The 24,183-nt window shown below is 47.6% G+C and overlaps 1 protein-coding gene across 1 annotated transcript; it reads right to left on the bottom strand.

Annotated features, from left to right (window-relative positions):
• Positions 1-5,089: 5,089 nt before the first annotated feature.
• On the bottom strand, positions 5,090-6,466 carry LOC136167838 (cathelicidin-2-like). The gene is made up of 4 exons (XM_065935386.1): positions 6,269-6,466; positions 6,048-6,155; positions 5,833-5,904; positions 5,090-5,248 (listed from the first exon to the last, which is right to left on the bottom strand). Exons 1-4 carry the CDS (start codon positions 6,464-6,466, stop codon positions 5,141-5,143), a joined length of 486 nt encoding a protein of 161 aa, XP_065791458.1. The 3' UTR covers positions 5,090-5,140.
• Between the last annotated feature and the right edge of the window lie 17,717 nt (positions 6,467-24,183).

The following is a 24,183-nucleotide window of genomic DNA, read 5'->3' on the forward strand; positions in this document are numbered from 1 at the left end:
GAGTTGACTCACTGGAAAAGATCCTGATGCTGGGAGGGACTGGTGGCAGGAGGAGAAGGGGACGACAGAAGATGAGATGGCTGGATGGCATCACCGACTCGATGGGTATGAGTTCAAGTAAACTCCAGGAGTTGGTGATGGACAAGGAGGCCTGGCATGCCGCGATTCATGGGGTCGCAAAGAGTCGGACACGACTGAGCGGCTAAACTGAACTGAACTGACTCTTGAAGGACTCAGGCAGGTGCATGCTAAGCCTTTAAACTATGGCAAATTGGCAAACAAAGAACAGGAGGAGAAGGAAGCTCCTGGTCAATTCCTAGATAGACTGAGAGAAGCCCTTCACAGATTCACTGAGATTCATCCCAAAAGTGAAGAGGGAAAAGTGATCTTAAAAGATAGATTTCTCACTCAGTCGGCTCCAGATATCCACCGTAAGCTATTAAAATGGGCATATGGACCAAACCAGTCTTTAGATAATCTGTTACAAGTGTCTCAGACAGTCTATTATGGTAGAGAATATGAGGAAAAAGAAAGAAAGGCAGAAAAAGACAAAGGAACAGGATGCCTGCACAATGGCTATGAGAACCTTCTTAAATAGCCTGAGAAAAAATGCCCTGAGGAACCCAGGTGAAAAGGGATGGGCTTGTTATTACTGTGGAAAGGAGGGGCACCTCAAGCGGGATTGCCCTCAGGCATCCAAGCCACCACCAGCTCCGTGTCCCCTCTGCAAAGGACCACACTGGAAGAGAGACTGCCCCCAGAGGCATAGGTTTCAGGGGTCAGACTCTCAAGACAATCAGCACTAAAGGAGCCCGAGGGACCCCACAGAAGTTCCCATCCTAATTACACCCAAAGAACCCCGGGTATTAATAACTGTGGGGGGCCAATCTGTCGATTTCCTTTTAGATACTGGGACAATTTACTCTGTTCTTACTGAAGCCCCTGGCCCACCTTCTTCCCGATCCGCTTCTATAACGGGACTGTCTGGATGAGCCAAAAGATGGGCCAGATAACCTATGTGAGCCCACTTCTGCTGACTCCAAAAATCCTGAGTCTGCCGTTTGATCCTCAAGACAATGCCTTCCTGTCCTGGGCTCATTCCTACACTGAATTCCACAATCAGTCTAACTGCTGGGTCTGTGGAGCGCTCCCCTCTTCATCAGTGAAAGGCTTCCCATGGTAGACATCCCACTTCAAGGAAAAGACTTTCTTCAAATCTGCAAATACCTTCAACAACAATCACATGTGATGCCTCTTAAATTGTCAACATCTAACAACCTTAAGGTGGACTGATGTAACTATGGACATAATGTGAATTTTCATTTTGATTTTAACTTGGTTTAATGAATATTTTATGTCTGTAACTGTATAATGGGGTTTTCTAACCAATTAAAAACTCTTAAGTTAAAAATGGTTGTCCAAGCTCCTACAAGTGCCACAGCCTCCTCCAACTGTTACTTGGGGCCCCTGGATCAGAGACTCTCAAAATGAGGGTTAGGAGAATATGTTGCCTCAACAATTTAGGGACCACATGCCTAAACAGCGGGAAGTAGTTACGGAATGAAAACAACGCCCCTTTCCCTTGGCATCATTATTCTCCTAAAAGAAAAGGGGGAAATGAGAGAGTCATTTCCTAGGCAGGGTGATAAAAAGTCTAGGGGTTCCCAAAGAGAGAGGGGTCTGGAATTCTCAACGAGGAAGAAAGGACAAACTTTTTCCCCTCTACATTCCTTAGGATTATATAACAATAATGTATCCTGTCTGAGGACAGTCTCTGGCTTAAACCTTCTGGCTAATCCCGTTATCTTCAAATGTAAATTATGGGAGTAGGTCTGGTGAGGTCTTTACAACCTCCAGACATTCTTTGGATTCATTGGAGAGTATATAACTCCACTGCTAATACTAGCAAGTGAGTACTCTTTCTGCCCCCTTCTGATGTCTATGTCATAAGCTTTCTCTGTCCCTTTTACACTTTAATAAACTCTATTGCACAAAAGCTCTGAGCGATCAAGTCTCGTCTCTGGCCCAGGATTGAATTCTTCTCCTCCAGAGGCCAAGAATTCCGGTGTCTTTTCGAGGTTCAGTAACAACCTTTCAGGTTGACTGTGTGGATCACAACAAACTGTGGAAAATTCTTAAAGAGATGGGAATACCAGACCACATTACCTGCCTCATGAGAAATCTGTATGCAGGTCAAGAAGCAACAGTTACAACCAGTCATGGAAAAATGGACTGGTTCCAAATTGGGAAAGGGGTACATCAAGGTTGTAAATTGTCACCCTGCTTATTTAATTTATATGCAGGGTACGTCATGCAAAATGATAAGCTGGATGAAGCACAAGCTAGAATCAAGATTGCTTGGAGAAATATCAGTAACTTCAGTTATGCAGATAACACCACCCTTATGGCAGAAAGAGAAGTGGAGGTAAAGAGGTTCTTGATGAAAGTGAGAGAGGAGAGTGAAAAAACTGGATTAAATCTCAACGTTCAGAAAACAAAGATCATGGCATCTGGTCCTACCACTTCATGGCAAATAGATGCGAGAAAACTAGAAACAGTGGCAGATTTTATTTTCTTGGGCTCCAAAATCACCGCAGACAGTGACTGCAGCCATGAAATTAAAAGACACTTGCTCCTTGCAAGAACAGCTATGACAAACCTTGACTGTATTAAAAAGCAGAGACATCACTTGGCCGACAAAGTATAATCAAAGCTATGGTTTTCCCAGTAGTTACGTATGGATATGAGAGTTGGACCATAAAGAAAGCTGAGTCCTAAAGAATTGATGCTTTTGAACTGTGATGTTGGAGAAGACTCTTGAGAGTCCCTTGGACTGCAAGGAAATCAAGTCGGTTAATCCTAAAGGAAATCAGTTCTGAATATTCATTGGAAGCACTGATGCTGAAGCTGAAACTCCAATACTCTGGCCACCTGATGTGAAGAACTGACTTCTTGGAAAAGACTTATACTTGGAAAGATGGAAGGCAGGAGGAGAAGGGGGCGGTGGAGGACAAGATGGCTGGAGGGCATCACTGACTCAATGGACATGAGTATGAGCAAACTCTGGGATGGTGATGGACAGGGAAGCCTGGCATGCTGCAGGTCTGTGGGGTCACACACAACCGAGTGACTGAACTGAACTGAACTGAACTGAACTGAACTGAGTTGTAAAATGTAGCATGAGACACATTTTTGAGGATGAATGAGTCCACACAGTTGAAGGTGCCTAGGGGCCATGAAAGAGGCAATGTAGCTCTCTGCCTCCCCTGACAGCGGCCTACCCTGCTCCAGCTGGGGATGACACAGAGGCAGAGAGGCACACGGGAGAACAGGGCCTGCATGTTTTATCTTACAACTTCATCCATGCAAGGATGGATACAATCAAGATCCACAAGGTCCTTGCCTAGTAATGGCCCAGTGTGCCTCCTTGACACAGCACGGGTCTGGGGGAAGGAGAAGCCCCTGCTGGTCCACGCTGATTGGCTCCCCTCTTCCTGATCTCTTGATCTCCTCCACTCTGTCTTTGATTTCAGTGCCCCTAACCAAGGAAGCTGCCCCCTGCCCTGAAGGGAGTGACCTTCACACCTACACAAACACTGAGAAACACTCCAGGGAGGAGTCATCTCCCTGGGCTGCGTGACCTCCTGTCCACTCTCACCACGTTGTGAAACCTTCAGCGCCCCTTGGCTTTCAGCACTGATCCCAGGACGCCACCTCCCGCACCACGACCCTGGACACCTCGGGCCCTTCTCTCTTGTCTCCACATCAGGCCCCGCACCTGACCCATATGGAATGAGTGGACAGACTGCACGGTTCCACAGCCACCACAGGCCAGGTTCCCTAGAGTGAGAAGCGTGAGGTTCCTCTAACCTGCCTGAAAGCAGCCCCACCTGCTCACTAAGAGGAGCCGAGCCTGACAGGTAGCAGAGTAAAGGCTCTGGGAGATCGTGTCCTCTGTCCCTCTCAGAGAAGGCAATCTGTGTCTTTTTCAGGTGGACCCGGCAGGGAAACTAAGACAAGCCTTTGGTGGAAGGAGTTTGTCTTCGAGGAGATTCCAGAAAAAGCCAGCAGAAGTGTGGACAGGGGAGACAGGGCAGGACATGAGTCAGAAGAGGAGGGGTCAATGAAGAGGTCACTGATGGGGGTGGTCGGGGCTCAATCCCGGTGGGGACCTCACACAGGGGTATACATATCTGGGAGTGGGCCACCCCAAGAGGAAGGAAGAGGAGGTGTTTTTCCCCCAAGTCCCTCCAATAGTTGGTTGAAGCTGCTACCAGAATACAAACTTCCTAGTGCTTCCAGTCTGCCCCAGAGCAAAGGTCAGCTAGAGCATGGGGAGTGGGCAGGAGATGGACAGAGTCTGAACACCCGGGGAAAGAGAGATGTGACCTCCGTGTCACTTCCCACCTCTCCCACAGTGTTCATTCAGCTCATCGCCCCGATGAGCAGAATGCTTCTTTTTAATGAGAGTTTTATATCATTGGATTCCATCACATAGACCCACCATAAAATGTGGGAGAAAACTAGAAAGACAGTGATATGTCTGATGCCACAGGAAAGTCAGGAGGCGTGGACTTTCCAGAGTTAAGACTGTCATGGGGAAGAGGAATGTTCTGGACACGGTACATGCAGGCTTCACCCTGAGACTGAACTGGATCTCTGTGAGTGTTTAGCAAGGTGAGCAGCCTGGCCCCTCGTGAACTGTCAGCTCCACGTAAGCAGGAGAAGCAGCCCCGCCAGGACTGCACACACAGCAGGTCTCTGTACGTCCTACTGGGTGCTGGAGGAGGAGGGCGGGGGCGGGTGAAGGGTCCCGGAGGGACCCGAGGGTGGAGACCCTGTCCTGGAGCTCCTGGGGCTGCTGCCTCCCCCTTGCCCTCCTGGAAGGAACACGGGCCTCACACTTCTCTGTGTTCACAGGACTGATCACACACACACACACACACACACATACAAAGACACTCCTAAAGGTCATGGTAAGTTGGAAGAGGGGAGACAATTGAAACTGAAAAGTGGAGGAAGTTGTTTTCACAAGATTTTATTTTTTGGATGCTGACTCAGGGCAAAAGAGATCCCAAGAGGTCTTCCCTGGGCTTCTGATTCATCAGAAGCCCTTATCAGGGAGTTATCTGCCTATTGGTCACCCTCTACCAGGAAATCTTGGGCGGAACGGTGGGCGGAACCGTGGGCGGTACGGTGGACGGACTGGTGGACGTCGGATTGGTGGAATAAATCTGACACTCTGAAACTGTGAACCAATAAAAACAGGTCTCTTGTGAGAACCAGGTGAAGGTCAAGACAAAACCCCTCCCTCAACACCTGCCCCCCATTCCTAGTGGACTCCAGGAAACTTGGGGACCCAGATCACCCTCTGGCTGTGACCCTTGGAGCAAATGCTTAAATCTCCATACCACAGACAGAGATAAAACTGAGGCCCACAGATGATAAGGGGCTCCCAGTGTCACAAACCCATCCCAGCAAAGAAGGGCATGAAGATCATCACTGAGTCAGTGCCCCTCCAGCTTCTGCACAGTCAGAGTCCCCGGGAGGCCTTGTGAAAATACAAATGGCTGGACCTTGCCCCAGAATCGGATTCGGTTGGGTTGAGTGCTGCCGAGAATCTGCCTTCCTGTCAGTTCCCGGGTGGGGACCCCATGAGAGAACCACTGCTTTAAGGGATGCACAGCCAGGCTGGAGACTGGGGCTCAGGGAGGGTGGGACTGGGTCAAGGGCCTTTCTCTGCCCTCAATGCGGCAGCCGGTCATTGGTCCAAAGGATGTTTCACATACTTAGCCCTCCCAGAAATCCCACAGTCCAGAAGGGGCCACTCACCTCATTACAGTTTATGTCAAATTGGTCATTTGATGGGTCCAGGGTGACTGTCCCCACACACTGTTTCACCAGCTGGAAGGGGAGGTTCAGGTCAAACTGGAACCCCTGTGGCCATAACCTCCCGGCTTCCTCCCAGTAGTTGGAAATCGTCCCCAACCCCGCTGTCCAACCCCTGAGAGGCATCTGCCATTCCCCTCCCCCACTCCCATCCTCACCCCATTCTCCTTGAAGTCACACTGCTCCGGGGACTGCTGGGCCGTCTTGGGGCACACGGTCTCCTTCACCGTGAAGCTCACAGGCTTTCTGGTGCCTGGGTCAACCTCCTGGTCATGGACCAAAGTAGGGGAAACTGGGTTTGGGCTCATTCTTCTTCCTCTGATCTGTCTCCCTGCCCCCCAACTAGCTGGCCCCCTCCCCAGATCCCTTCATAACTCACATCATTGGGTGTAGCGTCTAGATCCAGGAGGCGGTAGAGATTAGCTTCTGAGGAACGCTCGTTGAACTGATCCACAGCACGAAGCACAGCCTCCCTGTAGCTGAGGGACTGGGTGCTGGCCGAAGGCAGCACCAGTCCTAGCAGCAGTAGGCACAGTGACCAGCGCCCCAGGGTGAGGCTGGCTCTCTGGGTCTCCATGGTCCCCAGTCCTCATCCTCCCAGCCTGAGGGACCCGCCTTTTATACTTAGCCAGGGCCTGATGCAATCATTCAACCAAGAGTCTTCCTCACCCGCCCCATCCCTGCCCTCCTCCCAGCCTTTTGAAGGACTTGCCTCAGACCCTGCTGTGGCCTCACAGGACTGCTGAAGAAATGATTTCTCCATCTCCTGACAGTGTTTCATCCTCTCCTGGACCCCATGGGAAGTGTCAGAGGCAGGCTTGCTCAAGAAAGTTGTGTCCTCCAGGAGAGGGAGGGGCCAGGCTCTCTCTACATCGCCTCTGACTCTACACCATGTGCCCCTCAGGATGCAGAGTAAAGCGGTGTATTCACGTCTCAATCGCCAGCTCCTGGCCCTGTCTGGCACCCAAAGGCACTCAGTTAACACTTGAAGAATGGGAAGACCACCAACTCCTGCTACAGAATTACATTTCCAGCCCATCCCTAGGCAGACATCAATCCCACACCATCCTCTCCTCTGGGCGGAGACCTCAGTCAGTCAGGCTTGGCTCCCTTGGTGCCCTCTCCTAGATTCATCTCCACTCTTTTCTCACTGAAAAAGTTCTCCCGCACAGCAACTCCCCATCAAGACATGGCCTGTTCCCCTGATCCCTCCTGAATCAGGCAGGGGAAGGGTCATCTGCATTGTGACCCCAATTCAGGGCCCTCTCTAAACTCAAGGCCACTGCAGTTTGCCGAGTCCTCACTGGATCCATATTCACATTCAAGCCGTGTCTTAATCTCCACAGACTCCGGGGACCCCCTGTCCTCCTGAACATGCCCCTGACCAATTCTCCCCTGTCCCTGCTCTCCTGGGTCCCCTCCTCCTCACTAGGGGCTCCTGCTGAGTCTCCCCCAAGGACTCTCCTCTTCAGAAGAAAGACTGGTCAGGTCCACCCAGGCTGCTTCTCCTCCCAGTCCTCACACGTTCCTGGGAACGGCCCTTCTCAAGACACCAGTTCTCCTGAACACACATCACTGCTCTGTCTCTGGGTTCAAGACTCCCGTGAACGCCCTGGTTTCTGCACTGCACTGTTTGGGGGGTGCTGTGGCAGGAGCTCTGAACTGGATCCCTGGGAACCCCACCTGCTCCTTCTTCCTCGTGAGGACACACCCCTGACCTCCCACCACCCCTGCCCTGGGCCTAACTCCATCTTCTCTCCTCTCAGGGTAGCCAAAACCTCCAGACTCCACCTTCCCTGATTTCCTGGCTCTCCCCTGACCACTGTCCACTCTCCACACCATTTTCTGGGAGTTCCAGCACACACCAGTTTGATCTTTTCAAGTCCTGTCTTCAGCCTCCCACACTCCCCACATCAGGTATCAGGGCCAAGGCTCTTGTTTCAGTTTTCCTCACTCCCAGCCCTGCGGGCCTCAGCTGTCAGGCTGCCCCTTACATCTCAACCACTCAGGCCCCTCTGAGCCTCCGGCTCTCCTCCCATCTCTGCCTCTGATCCCTCCGTGTGTCCTGACCTCCACCTTGGGAAGCCTTCCCTGACCTCCAGCTAGACCCAACATCTCGTCCTCGTCACCCACACGGCCTGCGGGACAGCCCTTCTGACTGGACCTCACTGTCTCCCTGTCCAGTGCTCTGGCTGAGAAAGCAGGCTGGGGAGGCCAGGGCTGGGAGAGCATGGCTGGGAAACACAATGAGCCAAAATGATGAAGGCGTCTGAAAGCGATGAAGCAAATTCTCATCCTTCTCTCCTTTGACCTGGTCTTGTGCCTGTGAGGCCTGTGATGTTTCCTGGATTCAGTTGCCTTATGCGACTCTTGGGGACTTGGCCAAAGCCCCTCAGCTGGGTCAGAATGTGCTGTTTACACATCAGCCTTGGGGAAGGAAGGAGAGGTGGGCCTCTGTGCAACCTGGTCTCACAGTCCAGGTATTGCCCCAGTGGCCTCTTGGTCAAGCTATATCCTTTCCCAACTCGGTGGAGGAAGAGGAATGTCCACGGTAGAAGCAACTGGTAGAACACATGGTTGCTGGCTATTATGTAAGCCTGAAACCCGCCCTGTGCTTTTCTGCCTCTGGGTTTGGGCATTTGCTCACATGTCAAACTGAATTTCCCTCCCCCATCCTCCCTGGAGCCCTTGGAGAGTCCATGTCTGGGTCCTCAGGCTGCGTCTCCTGTGTTGGTGGTGAACCTTCCTTTCCGCCAGCAACCAGCTTTCCTGGTTTAGGGCTCACAGCCTGCAGAGCTGAGGTCTCCTCAGGAAAGATACCACACCCCCGTCCCCAGAAACATTATCCCAGACTCCACATCTGGTCCTTCAGAAATCCGCATGCACCCTTCCCCCCAACTCACTCAGGAATGAGCCAGGATCCTGCATGGCCCCCTCCTTTGTTCCTCTCACCCTTCCTTCCTCTCCAGACTCTCCATGGGAAAGAGAACTGAGCCCCAGGCTGCCGTGCCCCCGACTCTGGGGACACCCACCAGCTCTCTGACCAGATGAAAAGTCAATGAGACCCACAGGCGGTATCATTCCAAGAAGGACCCCCATGTGCTGCAAACAGGAGGCAGGTCAAGCCACCTGGAGCCTGACTTCCAGGAGGATCGAGTCAGAGAGGGCACTTCAAACAGGCACACACACCCCTCCACCCACGGTGGTACTTCCAGATCCCTGGTACCTGGGTGATCCCTTTCTCCATCCTGGGTTTTCCTTGTTCCATCCATTTGCACATGGATTCCTGGGAAGGCAGACACTTCCCCTTCACATGCTCCAGTCAGGTCCACTTTGTAAAGTGATGGAGCAGGGACCAACTCTTGAGCAGAAGGACAGATTGCAGATCAGAACACTCACAGAAGCCCAACAGACTCTGGTGTCACTTACATTTCTTATTTCCAAAAAGAACTTAGTAGATTTTAAAGGCACATTTCTAGCCTCTGATTATCACCTGAGAACCACTGATTATGTCTCCAGCAAAAGAAACTGCCTCTCTCTAGGTGTTTCTTTCCTATCTGAAATTACCTTCTTGATCAAACTGAAGTGAAAGTAGCTCAGTCCTGTCCAACTCTTTGCGCTCTCATGGACTGTAGCCACCAGGCTCCTCTGTCCATGGAATTCTCCAGGCAAGAATACTGGAGTGGTTTGCCATTCCTTTCTCCAAGGGATCTTCCCAACCGAGGAACCGAACTCAGGTCTCCCACATTTCAGGCAGATTCTTTACTGGCTGAGCCACAAGGGAAGCCCCATCTTGTTTATACCAACAGACAAAGGAAGAGTCTAGGAAACTAGGATTGCAGGTAGGTGATGGGGGTGGAGACTGGGAGGGCTGATGGGTGGCAGGAACCATGGTGGGTGGAGCTGAGCTGGTGGGAGCCATGCCGTGATGTGAAACCCAAACTATGAGGAGGACATCAGCGAGATCCCCCCTGCTATACCTGAAACAGATGACCCCCTCCATTCTCCTGGGAGATCCTGCCCTGATGGTCCCCTGTGAGAACTTGGGCAACCTCGTTGAAAGAGTTTTCTTCCAAGCAATTTGCCAGTGGCAGCAGCACTGACTGAGGACCCCGGGGTCCATCCTGTCACCAAAGCAACAACCCTAACACGAATCCTTAGGATGGTCATGGTAGCAACACTGGGAGGGGAGCCTGGGACCTCTTGTGTCCTGCCCCCGCCTCACAGCCTCCCATGGCCGTGTTGTCTACAGAGTCCGGAGACGTAAGTCCAAGGATGTGACCTGGGTGTGTGGTCCTACAGGGTACAATTGTTGCAGGAAGGGGGACCCCTTCCAGGGCCCGAAACTGGGCTCTTGTCTAACACTGTGGTCGCCATTTGTTGCAGGAAGGGGGACCCCTTCCAGGGCCCGAAACTGGGCTCTTGTCTAACACTCGGAAATGAATTGTCCGAGGAGACACATGTTGACAAAGCAAGAGATTTTATTGGGAAAGGGCACCCGGGTGGAGAGCAGGAGGGTAAGGGAACCCAGGACAACTGCTCTGCCGCATGGCTCACAGTCTTGGGTTTTATGGGCATGGGATTAGTTTCCGGGTGGTCTTTGGCCAATCATTCTAATTCAGAGTCTTTCCTGGTGGCTCACGCATCGCTCAGCCAAGATGGACGCTAGCAAGAGGGATTCTGGGAAGTGGACGGACAGGTAGGGTCTCTTCTCGATCTTTCCCGAACTTTTCTGGCTGGTGGTGGCTTATTAGTTCCGTATTCCTTATCAGGATCTCCAGTCATAAAACAACTCATGCAAATGGTTACTATGGTGTCTGGCCAGGGTGGGCGGTTTCAATCAGTGTGCTTCCCCTAACAACTCCCCCCTGAGAGACTTCATACTCAAGATGCTTCTTGGGAATTAGGGCGGAGGTCTCTTTCTTCTGTAACTTCTTCCTGCTGTGCCTGGGCGTAGGCCTGCCTAGCAGAGCAGAAGTCTCTCTATACCTGACCTAAGTTGGGGTGTTTTATATCTGAAACCAACTTTTACTCTTGTAATAACAGCAACTTAGTTTGAAACTGTTGGTGCCTCTCAGAGATAAAATAGACAGGGGTCAAAGAGGAGACCTAACAGGATGGTCATCACTGGTCCCCAGAAACAGGAGGCACCGCTGGGATGATTGGCTGGTGGTCAAGCAACAGAGCTGTGTTCTAAGAATCTTATGTTTAGTCTGAAGTTATCATCTTCCACCTGGGTGGGGGCTCTAGTTCTGTAGAAGAACTCAAAAGACATTGTTATGCATATATTTTTTTGAGTAGGAACCAGGACCCGTCTCAAGGCTGTACCACCGTTTGATTGTTTCCCCTCTGTTTCTGTATTTTTTTCTTCTCTGATTGGCAATTGTTTGAATCTACCCTTTGGAAGTCAGGGAAGGTCAAGGAGGCTGAATAAAGCTTATATTTTACAGTACAGCAGATCTGTACTCCAGAGTCGCCACCCCGCGGAGTCCTGTTTAGTTTTATTTAGGGAACAAGGCAACTATGACTGTGATAACTTTTTGTCAAAATGGGGCACAGGACCGCCTCAGCTTGGAGAAGAGACACTGAATTGGAAGTATTCCTGAGTTCCAAGTCCTAGATTTGAGCCTTGTGTGATTAAAATCTCAATCCCTTGGTCTGCCATTTTGTTGTAACATACCCAGTTGGTAGTAGCCACAGGAGGGATAACTGGAGTTTTAATAGACAAAGTAAATCTCTTTCTTTTAGAAGAATAGGCCTGAAATCCAGTCTAGACCTGGCACTTCAGGGAGACTTGTAGCCAGGTGGCCAGTTGCCTAGTTTTATAAAAAGTAAGGTAGAAGTTACTAGCTTCCAGCAGACATTGTTTTGAGAATGGTGGCATCCAAGCCTGACACGACTCAGAAAACTCAAGTGTTTAGCAATACAATGTCTAATCTGAAATTACACCCATAGTAACACCTGGTTATTTCCCAGGATGTCTGAACCATAGCTGAGTACTCTATTTTGACTTTTAATTTTAAAATTTTTTCTTTAATAGCCAAAGCAGATGGCACCATTAATGATGTCAGTGTTTCCCCAGGTATGAGAAGATGCAAGAATTGGGACTCATAAAATCTCTTGAAAAGATCTAACTATCTGAAGGCCTGTTCTGCCAGTTTTTTCCAGAGCACGGAACACCTCATTCTTGACCTTCACCCTGAACCCCTTTCAGGGCCATTGAAAGTCAGCAGTTGCAGTGGCCATGCTATAATCACTGTAGATGTAGATGGCAAGTGTCAGTCTTCAGGTGGCAAAGCCCCTTTTTGCTCACAAACTTGACGATGACTTTGAGGGGGGCATTTCATGACCATTTTATCCCATGGTGCTGAGAATGTCCATTCTCGGGTTTGGCAAAGATTTTGTCGACCGGTCTCTCAATGTGCTGTTACTGGATTAGGCCATAAAACAGTATCTAAAATTCTCTGGACCACCTGTCTTACTAGCCTCTTGGTCCAGGAAAACATTCCCTCTTGTTGCTTTTTCTCATATCTAGAGTTACACTGTCATCATCATTGATTTCCTAAGGAACTATATATTATTCTATCAGAGGCCTCAGTCACACATTTGGCACTGTAAGAAATAGCAATTCTGTAAAACAGGTGAAATACAAAGAACATAGCCAGCAGTACTAGTAAAGTCACAAGTAAGACTTAAGAGCTTCTATTAGATGTAGCCCAGTATATCCCAGGTCATCTGACTTAGTCTACTCTGTACGAATCTTTATCTTTCAGGGAAATTATACATTGGCACCACCATCTATAAGGCACACACCCCAGTTTTCTAGTGTTACTAGACTGGTTATCTTTAGTACGATTTAATTGTTTTTAACACAGAGACTTTAAACCTAAATTACCATAGCTTAGTGTTATCTACATAAATCTATCTCATAATTGTGGGAAATTTTTTTCTCTTTTGCTAAAACTTCTTGTGTTGCTCTGATTGAGCTTGAGGAATAGAAAAAGGCTCAAATTTATGGCCAGAGTCAGAGTAGGCATTATTAATTGGCCCAGTGAAGGGATCCCGTCTGGTAGTATCATAGTAACCTGAATATGACTATAATTTTTTCAAGTAAATTTCCTCAGGGCCAATCAGTTAGAGTCTTGTAGTAGAGAAATTTACCAAGGTAACCCAGAGCTAGACACAGATAATTGGCCACAAACCCAACAATTGGATTGATTTTTAAAACTAGCATAGTATCAGGCCTGTGATAGAAAAGCATTTGATTTATATGCAAAAGTCTAAGAAGTCAAGAAAACATTATAAATGATCATATGAATCAGGTCCAGCATCTTGGACAAGCTGTCTACCTCTGATGTTGTTGTCTTCTCATCCTGGTGTACTGTAGTTTCTCTTGTTTGAGCATCATTTTAAGGTGAGATCAGGTCAGCTGTCTTCTCTATAGACCAATCCAGTGTAGGGGCCTTTGGAGGTGGGAATTAATCTAAGAGTTAATTTTCTTCAGTTTCATTGTGCAAGAGTTAGTTAAGAGTACCTGATAAAAAGTCCTTCCATCCAGGTTGGAGACAGTCCCTTAAATTATGTCTTTTTCCAGTCCTGGTTGCAGGTCATGAGGCATCCAATCTTCATCCAAAGATAGATTATTGAGGTAAGCTTCAGAAACAAACTTAAGGTGTTCTTTAAGAATTCAATTAAATTTGCATTAATATCACATAACAGCAAAGAACTATCCAAGAAATGAGTCTTACTACATGCAGACCTCCATGAACAAACTGGGATTTAACATTTTTAAAATATCTTTTTCCCCAAAGTTACCCTCATTTTTATCAAATATAACCAAATTAAGGCTATTTTGTTTGCAAAATAGGTCTGTTCTCACTAATTTTGGTCTGATGATTTATATAACCATAATTGATTATAGACTTTTTATTTTGCTGAAACACCTATAGAATCTCAGGCTGAACTTTTAATATAAAACAGGGCTGGGAAACTCACACCAAAAGCTTATCACAGATTTTGAATAACAAATCTAGGTGAACTCTTCTCTTTTTAAGGTCTCAAAAATTCCTTGAGATTTTTGTACCTGTTAGTGAGATAACCTTTTTAGCTCATTTGATAAACTTACTGGAAACTTAAGAGTTTCAAATTTCTGGAGGAGTCAGATAGAGAGAAAATATAATTGTTTTGTTCATAACGTAGTTTTACCAAATTATTTTCATAATTAGTTTGAGAGGAATGTTTTCCTTACTCCCGGAAAACACAAGATTTAAACCTGTAATTTTTCAGGTAGAAACCATAAAAACTATAAGCATATTCGCTGGTTCATTTAGTCCTTTGTTAACTTTTGTGAAGTCATCAGGTTTCTCATTAGAACACCAAGACATATCAAAATGTTAAGAACTCCATATAATTTCTAGGATATCTGTATTAGTAATTTTACCATACATTATAACATGAGCAGATTTATTGCTCATTTGATAATCTTTTTTATGTAATTTAACCAACCAAATAAACACAGTTTAATATCTCTCTTTGGGATGTTTCAGGGGCCCTCTGAAGCACCCCAAAGTTAGCTAGAGGTCAAAGGAACTTTAAAAGAATTCGATTTAAGAATTTTTATCGAAAAGATCAATTAAAAGCGTTTAGAACATTTGGTCAGATTTAGTCAATGTTGATGGCTGTATCATTTAACTTGTTGATATGTCACAATGGGCGTAAATACCAAGGCTCAAGGTCTAGTGAAAGTCACCTCCGCCATCTTGGACCTAATTGGCTCTAAGCAGTTTTCTTACAACCATGTCATTCCTAACAAAATCCACTTATCTAACTAATTGTAATCCAATTTTAGAAAATCCTGATTATGCATAACTCTTTTTAGTATTTTTTCATACTTTTTACTGAAATCACTCTTCCTGCTTTCCTTTAGCAACCAAGAGCTAACTTTTATATTAGCATTTTATAGATTGATGAGCATAAATACCAGTGATAATTTCTAAAACCCTTGCTTTCTTAAAACATTTTAGGATGGCATCAAACATTATTCATTTATGGCCCCAAATCTCTTTAGTTTTTCTGTAAAAGGAAGTCAGTGTTTAGTAGTAAATGTTTCAAAATCTTATTTCATTTGGAAATGACCTAATTATTTAATAGACTTCCAATACTTAGTTTAGCACAACCCTTAGAAATTCAAGTTACGCCAATCTGGGGAGACTATTGTAGACAGATATTCTTAAAGAATACAAATTCATATCTCATTTACATTTTTTAAAAGTTTCTTCACTCGAGGTAATTTCCTTGTTGACAAACTTGTAACAGATATAATATTTAACTTATATTAAACCTAGGTTTAATCCTCTTCTTGATGTTAATTACTCTAAGACATGTCTATATTAGATAGGTCAACAAACAAACATTAATATCAGATATTTAATACTGAATATTTCCCAGTTCACCTGAACCTGGAATTTATTGTTTAATTTAGAATTATTTGATTTGTAAGCGCTTACTTTTTTTTAAGCCAATTAAATAGAGCTCATTTACAAATTAACCTAAAAAATATTACCCAGAGACAAAAACATACCAAGACATATTTAGACAGACACACTGCAAGATCTAGCTTCATTTTCTAAGTTTGGTCATGAATTAGATATTACAATATAAAATTTAAATAACATTTTAAAAGGCTTTTTTCCTTTTTCTCTCAGTCTCAGGAGTTAGAGATGGTCTAGACAAGTGTTCCTGAGAGCCCTGGTCTCAAGGCACAGGGAAAGAAAATCAAGTTTTAACAAAATGGCGGCAGGTCTAAATGGTGGCCAGACAAAGAAAACGGCCGTCACAAATCACAACACAGAACAGAGTTAAAACACACACATATAAACCTGGCAGTCCTCATCAGACACTCCCTTAAATACAAGAATGCAGTCTCTCAGAAAACCTTCTATAGAGACACAGAACTTGAGATGTCTTCAAAGATTTCAAAAGGAGGAAAGGAAGCCAGGTTGAAAGAAGGAGGAGGAGGAGGCGGGAAAGGGGGGCAAAAGGGGTGGCCTTACAGACGTCTCCTGCCACCTGCAGACATCCAGGCGTTACGGGACTTTTCCCTGGGCTTCCAGAGAAGGGAGGACTGGAACTCGGCCCTACCAGAAACCAGACCAGAATTCGAGTTCTCTGCCAAGAGGAGGTGATCAGTCTCCAATCCACAGCTCAGGCTGAGTGAGGCCCTTTGACCAGATTCCTGCATCCAGGACCGGGGGATTAGAAAAACGGGAAGGATAGGAAGGATTAAGGAGAGGAAAAAGAGAGGGAAGGGGAAGGGAGGTCAATAAAATCTCTTGTTCCTTACCGGTCGGGGCACTCTGGCCAGTTGTCCGCGTCAGGAGGAGACCAGAGACAAAACGGTCCCAGTTGCGGCCGCTGGGTCTGGTCCATTGGCAGGCAAGCTGGCCCCTGAGTACCCCGAGTGGTCAGGATGTCAATCTCAGTGAAGAAGATGTCCCTTCGTGGTCGCCATTTGTTGCAGGAAGGGGGACCCCTTCCAGGGCCCGAAACTGGGCTCTTGTCTAACACTCGGAAATGAATTGTCCGAGGAGACACATGTTGACAAAGCAAGAGATTTTATTGGGAAAGGGCACCCGGGTGGAGAGCAGGAGGGTAAGGGAACCCAGGACAACTGCTCTGCCGCATGGCTCACAGTCTTGGGTTTTATGGGGATGGGATTAGTTTCCGGGTGGTCTTTGGCCAATCATTCTAATTCAGAGTCTTTTCTGGTGGCGCACGCATCGCTCAGCCAAGATGGATGCTAGCAAGAGGGATTCTGGGAAGTGGATGGACAGGTAGTGTCTCTTCTCGATCTTTCCCGAACTTTTCCGGCTGGTGGTGGCTTATTAGTTCCGTATTCCTTATCAGGATCTCCAGTCATAAAACAACTCATGCAAATGGTTACTATGGTGCCTGGCCAGGGTGGGCGGTTTCAAACAGTGTGCTTCCCCTAACACAATGGTCTCCCACGCAGCCACCCACTCTGAGCTCACAGCAGTATTGTTGGGAGGCAGGGCACGGCTCACCACCAGTCTCATCAGACCAGGGAGGAAGTTGAGGCCCAGGGTGGGGTGGGGTGTGGCCTTGGGAGGGAGGTCTTGGCCAAGTCAGGGTGGATGGCGGCACCCAGAGCTCTGGTTCCTGTGTGAGTTTCCTGGGGCCCACTGGGTCCCCCTCCCTCTCAGACTAGTCCCTGGTTCCCGGTAAGACCCCAGCAAACAAACATCATCCTCTCTCTTGCAGCCTCCCTCCTGCAGTCCGGTGCTTTGAAGACTCAGTTCAAAAGCTGAGCATCAGTTCAAAAGCACTCTCTGTGGGGAAGGGCTGGTGGACCCCTTCTGACTTGTGTTGCCACTCTCTTCCTTCCCTTCCTGGGCTCTCCCCTGCCCTCTGACTGCTCAAGGCTGGGGGCGAGGACTCGGGGATTTTCTGGGCAAGTTTACAGGGAAAGAAGTTTTCTCAGAATGACTTCCACAGACTCCTTCGTGTGTAGTGGGAGGTGTGGAGTCACCACTGACCAGAACCAGATATACAGCTAGCAAATTGAAATTGCAGGATCCCAGGTTCAAAAGGTATACAGAATTTCAAGACCTCAAGGATATACAGAGCATTAAACCAAGTACCCAGCCCTCCTGATTCCTGGGTCCTGTGTGACCTCCCTGGTGACACACCCATGATGCTGGTCCTGTCCCCAACCCCCAGAACACAGTCGTCCAAGGACAGGAAGTACTCTTCTCAAATGCTTTACTGCCCCCACGTGGCCGAGCGGGGGAGCCTCGTGGACTCACACTGCACTTTCCTGGAGTCACTGGCGAACAAAGACATTTCCCCAACTCAGCACCCCGTCACAGTAAGAAGTAGTTCTCATCCTAAAACCTCGCTTTCCTGGCTGTGTGAAATATCCGCCAAATGAAACCACACAGATTAGATTCAAGGACCCTGTTAAGGTCAGTGTTAGTGGCAGCGCTATCTTTGTATGCCGAAAAGGACAGTCTGGAGCCCCAACCTTGCCTGGGGAGGACCGTCAGAGATCTCATCAGAAGCATGCGGGATCCGCAACCCGTGGAGTGTGTCTTTTTTTACTATAAGACAAAAATGGACCAGCTTTTTGCATATACCTTCATTGATGTATTTTTGGGCGTGCTGAGTCTTCGTTGCTGCGGAGGCTTTCCTCTAGTTGCAGCGAGCCAGGGCTACTCTCTCGTTGCGGTGCTCGGGCTTCTCATTGCGGTGACTTCTCCTGGAGTGGCTCCCGGGCTCTGGAGCACAGACTCAGGAGCTGTGGCACTCCACCTTAGTTTCTCCCCAGCGTGTTGAATCTTCCCAAACCAGGGATCTAAGCCAGATCTAACCCCATCTGCCAGGCCACTGCACAGGCAGGCGGATTGTTATCTCCTGCGCCACCGGGAGAGTCCTAAAAGTACTTTAAACAGAAGTGTGTTATACTGGACCAAAAGTTGACATAAAATCGTAAACATCTAAAAGAAGGCAAAAAAGAGGAAAAATATAAATTAAAAATTCAGTCGCTAGAAGGAGCTACAAGACATGTAGTTATCATTCAAATGTGTCGTGAATAATTTATATAAGTGGGTCCTGTGTTACCCAGGGTTTCTAGTTTCTGTCTCTGATGTTTTCACATCTGACTACCCATCCAAGGTTAGTAATTTCCTGGATACAGCAAACCCTCGCCCTCAGCACTCCTCTCACATGCAATCTGAGCAGCAGCCCCATCCCACCCTCTCTACCAACGAGACTCTAAGCCCGGGTCCTGATAACCCCAGGGCCAGGCATCAACAAATTCGGCAGCCCCCACATTCACCCCCAGCCCACTGAAATTGCTCAGCTAGCCCTTCCTCAACCTGGTCAGCCTCACCCTCCGGCCTCGCCCATTCCTTCCCTGAGAACATCGCATGGGCTGTGACTGTCCTCTCCTGTGGGCCAGCACGACCCACTCCTCCTCCCCTGGGGACTGTGAGTGACAGACTCGCTCTGCACCAGCGATGGGCTCCCCATCTGGTGATCGGACCACAGGTGAATAAGCCCAAACACTGGGAACATAGAAAATGCTGGGATACAGGGACACAGGGAGAGTGGGAGAGAGAGGGAGGGAAAGAGAAAGAGAGAAACAAATACTTTAGGCAAAAGGTAGGTGATCCTGGAAATAGAGAACATGAAAATTTTATATACTATTTTTGCTATTTTCCACAGATTTTATATTCTTGCCAGGTAATTTTTTTTTTTCATTTTTAAACATAAGCATTGAGTAATAGGATAAGTGGTACATTCTCCTTTGTAACTTGCTTCTACTCTTGTCAATCAAGTTCTTCCCCCAGAAGAACTTCTTACAGGTGCCCCCTTCCCTAGGGAATAATGAGTCAATAAACCACTCTTCCTGTTCATGCTGCTTAAAGCATATGTTTATGAGTATGGCTACAACCTTTGGAGACTGGGGCTTCCCTGGTGGCTCAGTGGTAACGAATCCTGCTACCAGTGCAGGAAACACGGGTTCGATCTCTGGTCTGGGAGAATACCACATGGTGTGGAGCAGCTGAGCCCGAGTGTCACAGCTTCTGACGCTGTGCTCTAGAGCCCCCTAGTCATAGCTACTGACCCCCTTATGCCCTAGATCCCAAGTTCCACAGGAAAAGCCTCCGCAGGAGAAGCCCTCGAACTACAACTAGAGAGTAACCCCCCACTCGATGCAACCAGAGAAAAACCCGCCCAGCAATGAAGACCCAGCACAGCTAAGCAATAAATAACTAAATTGACGTATTTTTATATAAATAAATATAACCTGTGGAGATTAAAGTGAATACATAAAATCTTCATTTACATAAATTATACAGTGTGTTAGAAAACACACTGCCATGTATACCCCTGTTCTCTAAATATGCCTGCAGGGGCACACCCACGACACTACACGCACATGAACACCCAGCCATACATCCACACACACACCCTGAATTACACACCCCAGTCACCTTATAGCGGAGAGGCAATGGCACCCCACTCCAGTACTCTAGCCTGGAAAATCTCATGGATGGAGGAGCCTGGTGGGCTGCAGTCCATGGGGTCACTAAGAGTCAGACACGACTGAGCGACTTCACTTTCACTTTTCACTTTCATGCGTTGGAGAAGGACATGACAACCCACTCCAGTGTTCTTGCCTGGAGAATCCCAGGGACGGCAGAGCCTGGTGGGCTGCCATCTATGGGGTCGCACAGTTGGGCACGACTGAGGTGACTTAGCAGCAGCAGCAGTCGCCTTATACACTCCTCATACACACACATTCACTCACACATCCGCACACATGGTTTAGAAGTCACCATACACACACATCATTCACATATCCTCACACAGAAGACATATGCCACACTCTGAAAGCCCACACACACGCACACACACCCAGATACGCATCCTCCATGCACATTTCAAACACACCCTGACACCTATACAGCACATCCACAAACCGCCACCCACACTCCTGTCCGACCTCACATACACACAACCTAACTCCAACATACATGCGGGGGCATATACACCCCACAGACACATATTAACCTATACACACACTGACACCTTCGCAAATGCTTCACAACATCTCACATGCACACACACCTCCATACCTAAACACCCAATAATTCAACCCCACATAACACACAAACTCACACTCACAAAAACTTGTATGAGAATAAATGGATGCAGAAGGCTGCAGGAATCTTCCACATTAACGAAGGCAAATGAGAAATGACAAATTTGTATCAGTCTGTTTCCTTTTCTTTATTTATTTGGCTGCACTGTGTCTTAGGTGAGGTATTCGGGACCTGGTATCTGGACTAGGGATTGAACGCTGACCCCCTGCCCCGGGAGCACAGAGTCTGAGTCACTGAAACATCAGGGAAGTCCCTGAAAAATGACAAATTTCTGATACATCTGAGCCTCAGCTGGAAGCTGTCCTGGAGGTGAGAAACACTGTAAAGCACATTATTTTATCAAAGGACACAATGGATAGGGCCAGAATGCAAGAAAAAGTGTTGTATCCATGGAAATGTATATAGTTGAAAACCACTCCATAGTTATGTAGGAGGGTGAATGCATGCCAAGCTGCTTCACTCATCTCCAACTCTTTATGACCCTATGGACTGTAGCCTGCCAGGCTCTTCTGTCCATGAGGATTCTCTAGGAAAGAATACCGGAGTGGGTTGCCATGGCCATCTCCAAGGGAACTTCCGATCCAGGGATCGAACCTGGGTGTCAATTCTCCTGCCCTGATAGCTGGGTTCTTTACTGCTAGTGCCACTTGGGAAGCATAATAGAGGCTACGCCTAGTTTTAGGGGTTCCCTGGTAGCTTAGCTGGTAAAGAATCTGCCTGCAATGCAGGAGACTCTGGTTTGATTCCTGGGTCAGGAAGATCTGCTGGAGAAGGGATAGACAACACACTGTAGTATTCTTGGGCTTCCCTGGTGCCTCAGATGGCAGAGAATCTACCTGCAATGCGGGAGACCTGGGTTCCATCCCTAGATTGGCAAGATCCCCTGGAGAATTGAATGGCTACCCACTCCAGTATTCTGGCCTGGAGAATTCCATGGACAGATGAGCCTGGTGGGCTACAGTCTAGGGGGTCAGAAAGAATTGGATATGACTGAGCGACTTTCAGTTTCCTAGTCTTAAGAAATACAATGGGAATGATACAAGGCTAGATCCAGCATGACCACATCAGCTTCAAACAACTTCTCTGAGTCTAGGACATCTCCTCTGTGACAGTACAGAACAAGCCTAAGTAACAGCTTTTTCTCAGTTTTGCGGTCAAAAGATTTTGTTCCCAGTTGTGTGGAGAAGTGAAGCTTTAACAAACCCCACCCATAAAGATGATGGTCAGTGGAAACAGTGATGAAAGAATCCAGCCCCTCAGGGAAACCCCAGCTCCTAGACTGCTCCCTGCCAAGTCGCCAGGGCAGGGCAGCCCCCAGGCACTGGCTGCAAGGTCACCGCAAGCCTGCCCGCTTGCCCTGCCATACCCACACACGGCCAGTGGGGCGATCCCAGAGCAACACCAGCACGTGTCCAGTGAACCCAGGTCACAGCAGCTTTTATTTCCCTGCCAGAGAACCTGCATTGCCATAAAAACCATCTCCCCAGAGGCAACTATTGTTTAGGCACAGCAAACAATACACCTAGGGACTATGATACTTCTAGGGGCCCAAAAAAAGTTTTAATTTTAATACCTCTCACAAACAGAGTATAAAAATGACTATAGCACCAATGACTACATAACATGAAATGCAGCATTGAATGTTTGCATGAATGCAGTTTTAAAACGTGTGATCGGAGAACTTCCAGATGTTCAAGATGGATTTAGAAAAGGCAGAGGAACCAGATATCAAATTGCCAACATCCGTTGGAACATAGAAAAAGCAAGAGAATTCCAGAAGGACATCTACTTCTTCTTCATTGACTATGCTAAAGCCTTTTGAGAGAGTCATTTCCTAGGCAGGTTGCTAAGAAGTCTAGGGGTCCACAAGGAGAGAGGGTCTGGAATTCTCAACGAGGAAGAAAGGACAAACTTTTTTCCCTCAACATTCCTTAGGATTATATAACCATAATGTATTCTGCCTGAGCACCTTTTCTGGATTAAACCTTCTGGCTAATCCTGTTATCTTTAAATTATGGGAGTAGGTCTGGTGAGACCTTTACAACCTCCAGACATTCTTTGGATTCATTGGAGAGTATATAACTCCATTGCTAACACTAGCAAGCGGGTACTGTTTATACTCCCTTCCGATGTCTATGTCAGAAGCTTTCTCTATCCCTTTTATACTTTCATAAACTCTGTTGCACAAAAGCTCTGAGCGATCAAGCCTTGTCTCTGGCCCCGGATTGAATTCTTCTTCTCTGGAAGCCAACAATCCTGGCATCTTTTTGAGGTTCAGCAACAACCTTCCATCTTGGGGGCTCGTCCAGGATCCTTCAGGACAAGGTAAGGGTGCTTGGAGCTCTAGTTCTTTGTTCTCCTAGAGAACACGTTTTCTGCTGTACTTTACTAACTCTATAGTATGCTTGTGTGCATGAATGAAACGCCCTGCATGAAGCAAGTGAGGAGCCCTGCTCTGCGGTTCCGCAGTGACCTCACACGGCTTATGGCAGAAACCTGTCGGGGGTTTATATCAACCTGCCAGTGCCAAGAAGCACCCAACGTCACCTTTGGAGACCGAACAGAAATGGGCAAAGTGTGTGGACCGAACTCTCCTTTCTCGGTCAAACTTTTCAGTCTCTTTGACCATTTCATAACTCCTTGGAAATTAGAAGTACGAACCTAATCTGTCGCATCACAGACTTTCAAGGGACTTTTGATCTGTGCTGTTACTGTGTGCTGTGACTTAGGTCCCAAACGTGCATTGGCAGTCAGGAAGCACCTAGCCTCGATAAGAATGAAAGTTCGAAAGTTAGATGGAGCTCTAGCTACAGGAGCATCTCTGAGGTTAAAGGTTACTCAGATTGGAACTACATTGAGTTTCCCCCCCCCCCCTTTGGTAACACTGGCTCTTAGTGGACCAGAGGAGGCCCTTATACTGGTGTGGTGACGCTTGGAAGAAACATCTCAGTTTTACGTTCGTATCGGTCTTGTTGCGGTCAGGAACAGACTCAGGGTCGTGCACAGGCACTCCGGTGACCAAAGTTTCCTCCAAGGGTTTAGCCTGATTGCACTCTGATTGCACCCCGGGTGGCATCAGGGGCAAGCAAGGTTTTAATGGTGAGGAGCTGGACGTCAGTCAGGGATGCCATCAGGTCTACCCTTGGTGCATCTCCACCCCGCCGTCTCCGTGGTAGAACCGGGCAGGACGAGTAGGTCGCCCGCGACAGTAAGGGACAGACTAAGTCTGACCAGGGAAGGAAAGCTTTGGTATAAAGTCTGTCTACACCCCCATCTAGAGCAGGGAGGGTCGCCTCCTGTAGAAAGATGCCGCTGGTCGCTTTTTTCTCTCTTACAGATGGGAGCTAACAATTCCAGCCTCACTCCTTTGAACTGTATCCTGAAGAACTGGGATAGATTTGATCCCAGGACTTAAAGAAGACACACCTGGTCTTCCTATGTGATACTGCATGGCCACAGTATCCATTGGAGGATGGCGAATGGTGGCAGGTTGGAGGGTCTCTTAAGTATAATAACTGTTTTACAATTAGACTGGTTCTGTAGAAAACAAGGGAAATGGGTAGAAGTAGCATAAGTGTTGCCCTTTTTCTCTCTGCAAAATATG

Source organism: Muntiacus reevesi, chromosome 4 (genome assembly GCF_963930625.1).
Source record: "Muntiacus reevesi chromosome 4, mMunRee1.1, whole genome shotgun sequence".
Lineage (NCBI taxonomy): Eukaryota > Metazoa > Chordata > Mammalia > Artiodactyla > Cervidae > Muntiacus > Muntiacus reevesi.

What these genes read in the sequence shown, in the direction of transcription:
- LOC136167838 (XM_065935386.1), bottom strand. Translation starts at nt 6,466, where the DNA reads ATGGAGACCCAGAGAGCCAGCCTCACCCTGGGGCGCTGGTCACTGTGC. An exon ending in GTGACTTCAAGGAGAATGGG is followed by an intron (nt 5,905 to 6,047) that starts GTGAGGATGGGA and finishes CTCCCCTTCCAG; the next exon opens with CTGGTGAAACAGTGTGTGGG. An exon ending in TTGACATAAACTGTAATGAG is followed by an intron (nt 5,249 to 5,832) that starts GTGAGTGGCCCC and finishes ATTGGTTCACAG; the next exon opens with TTTCAGAGTGTCAGATTTAT.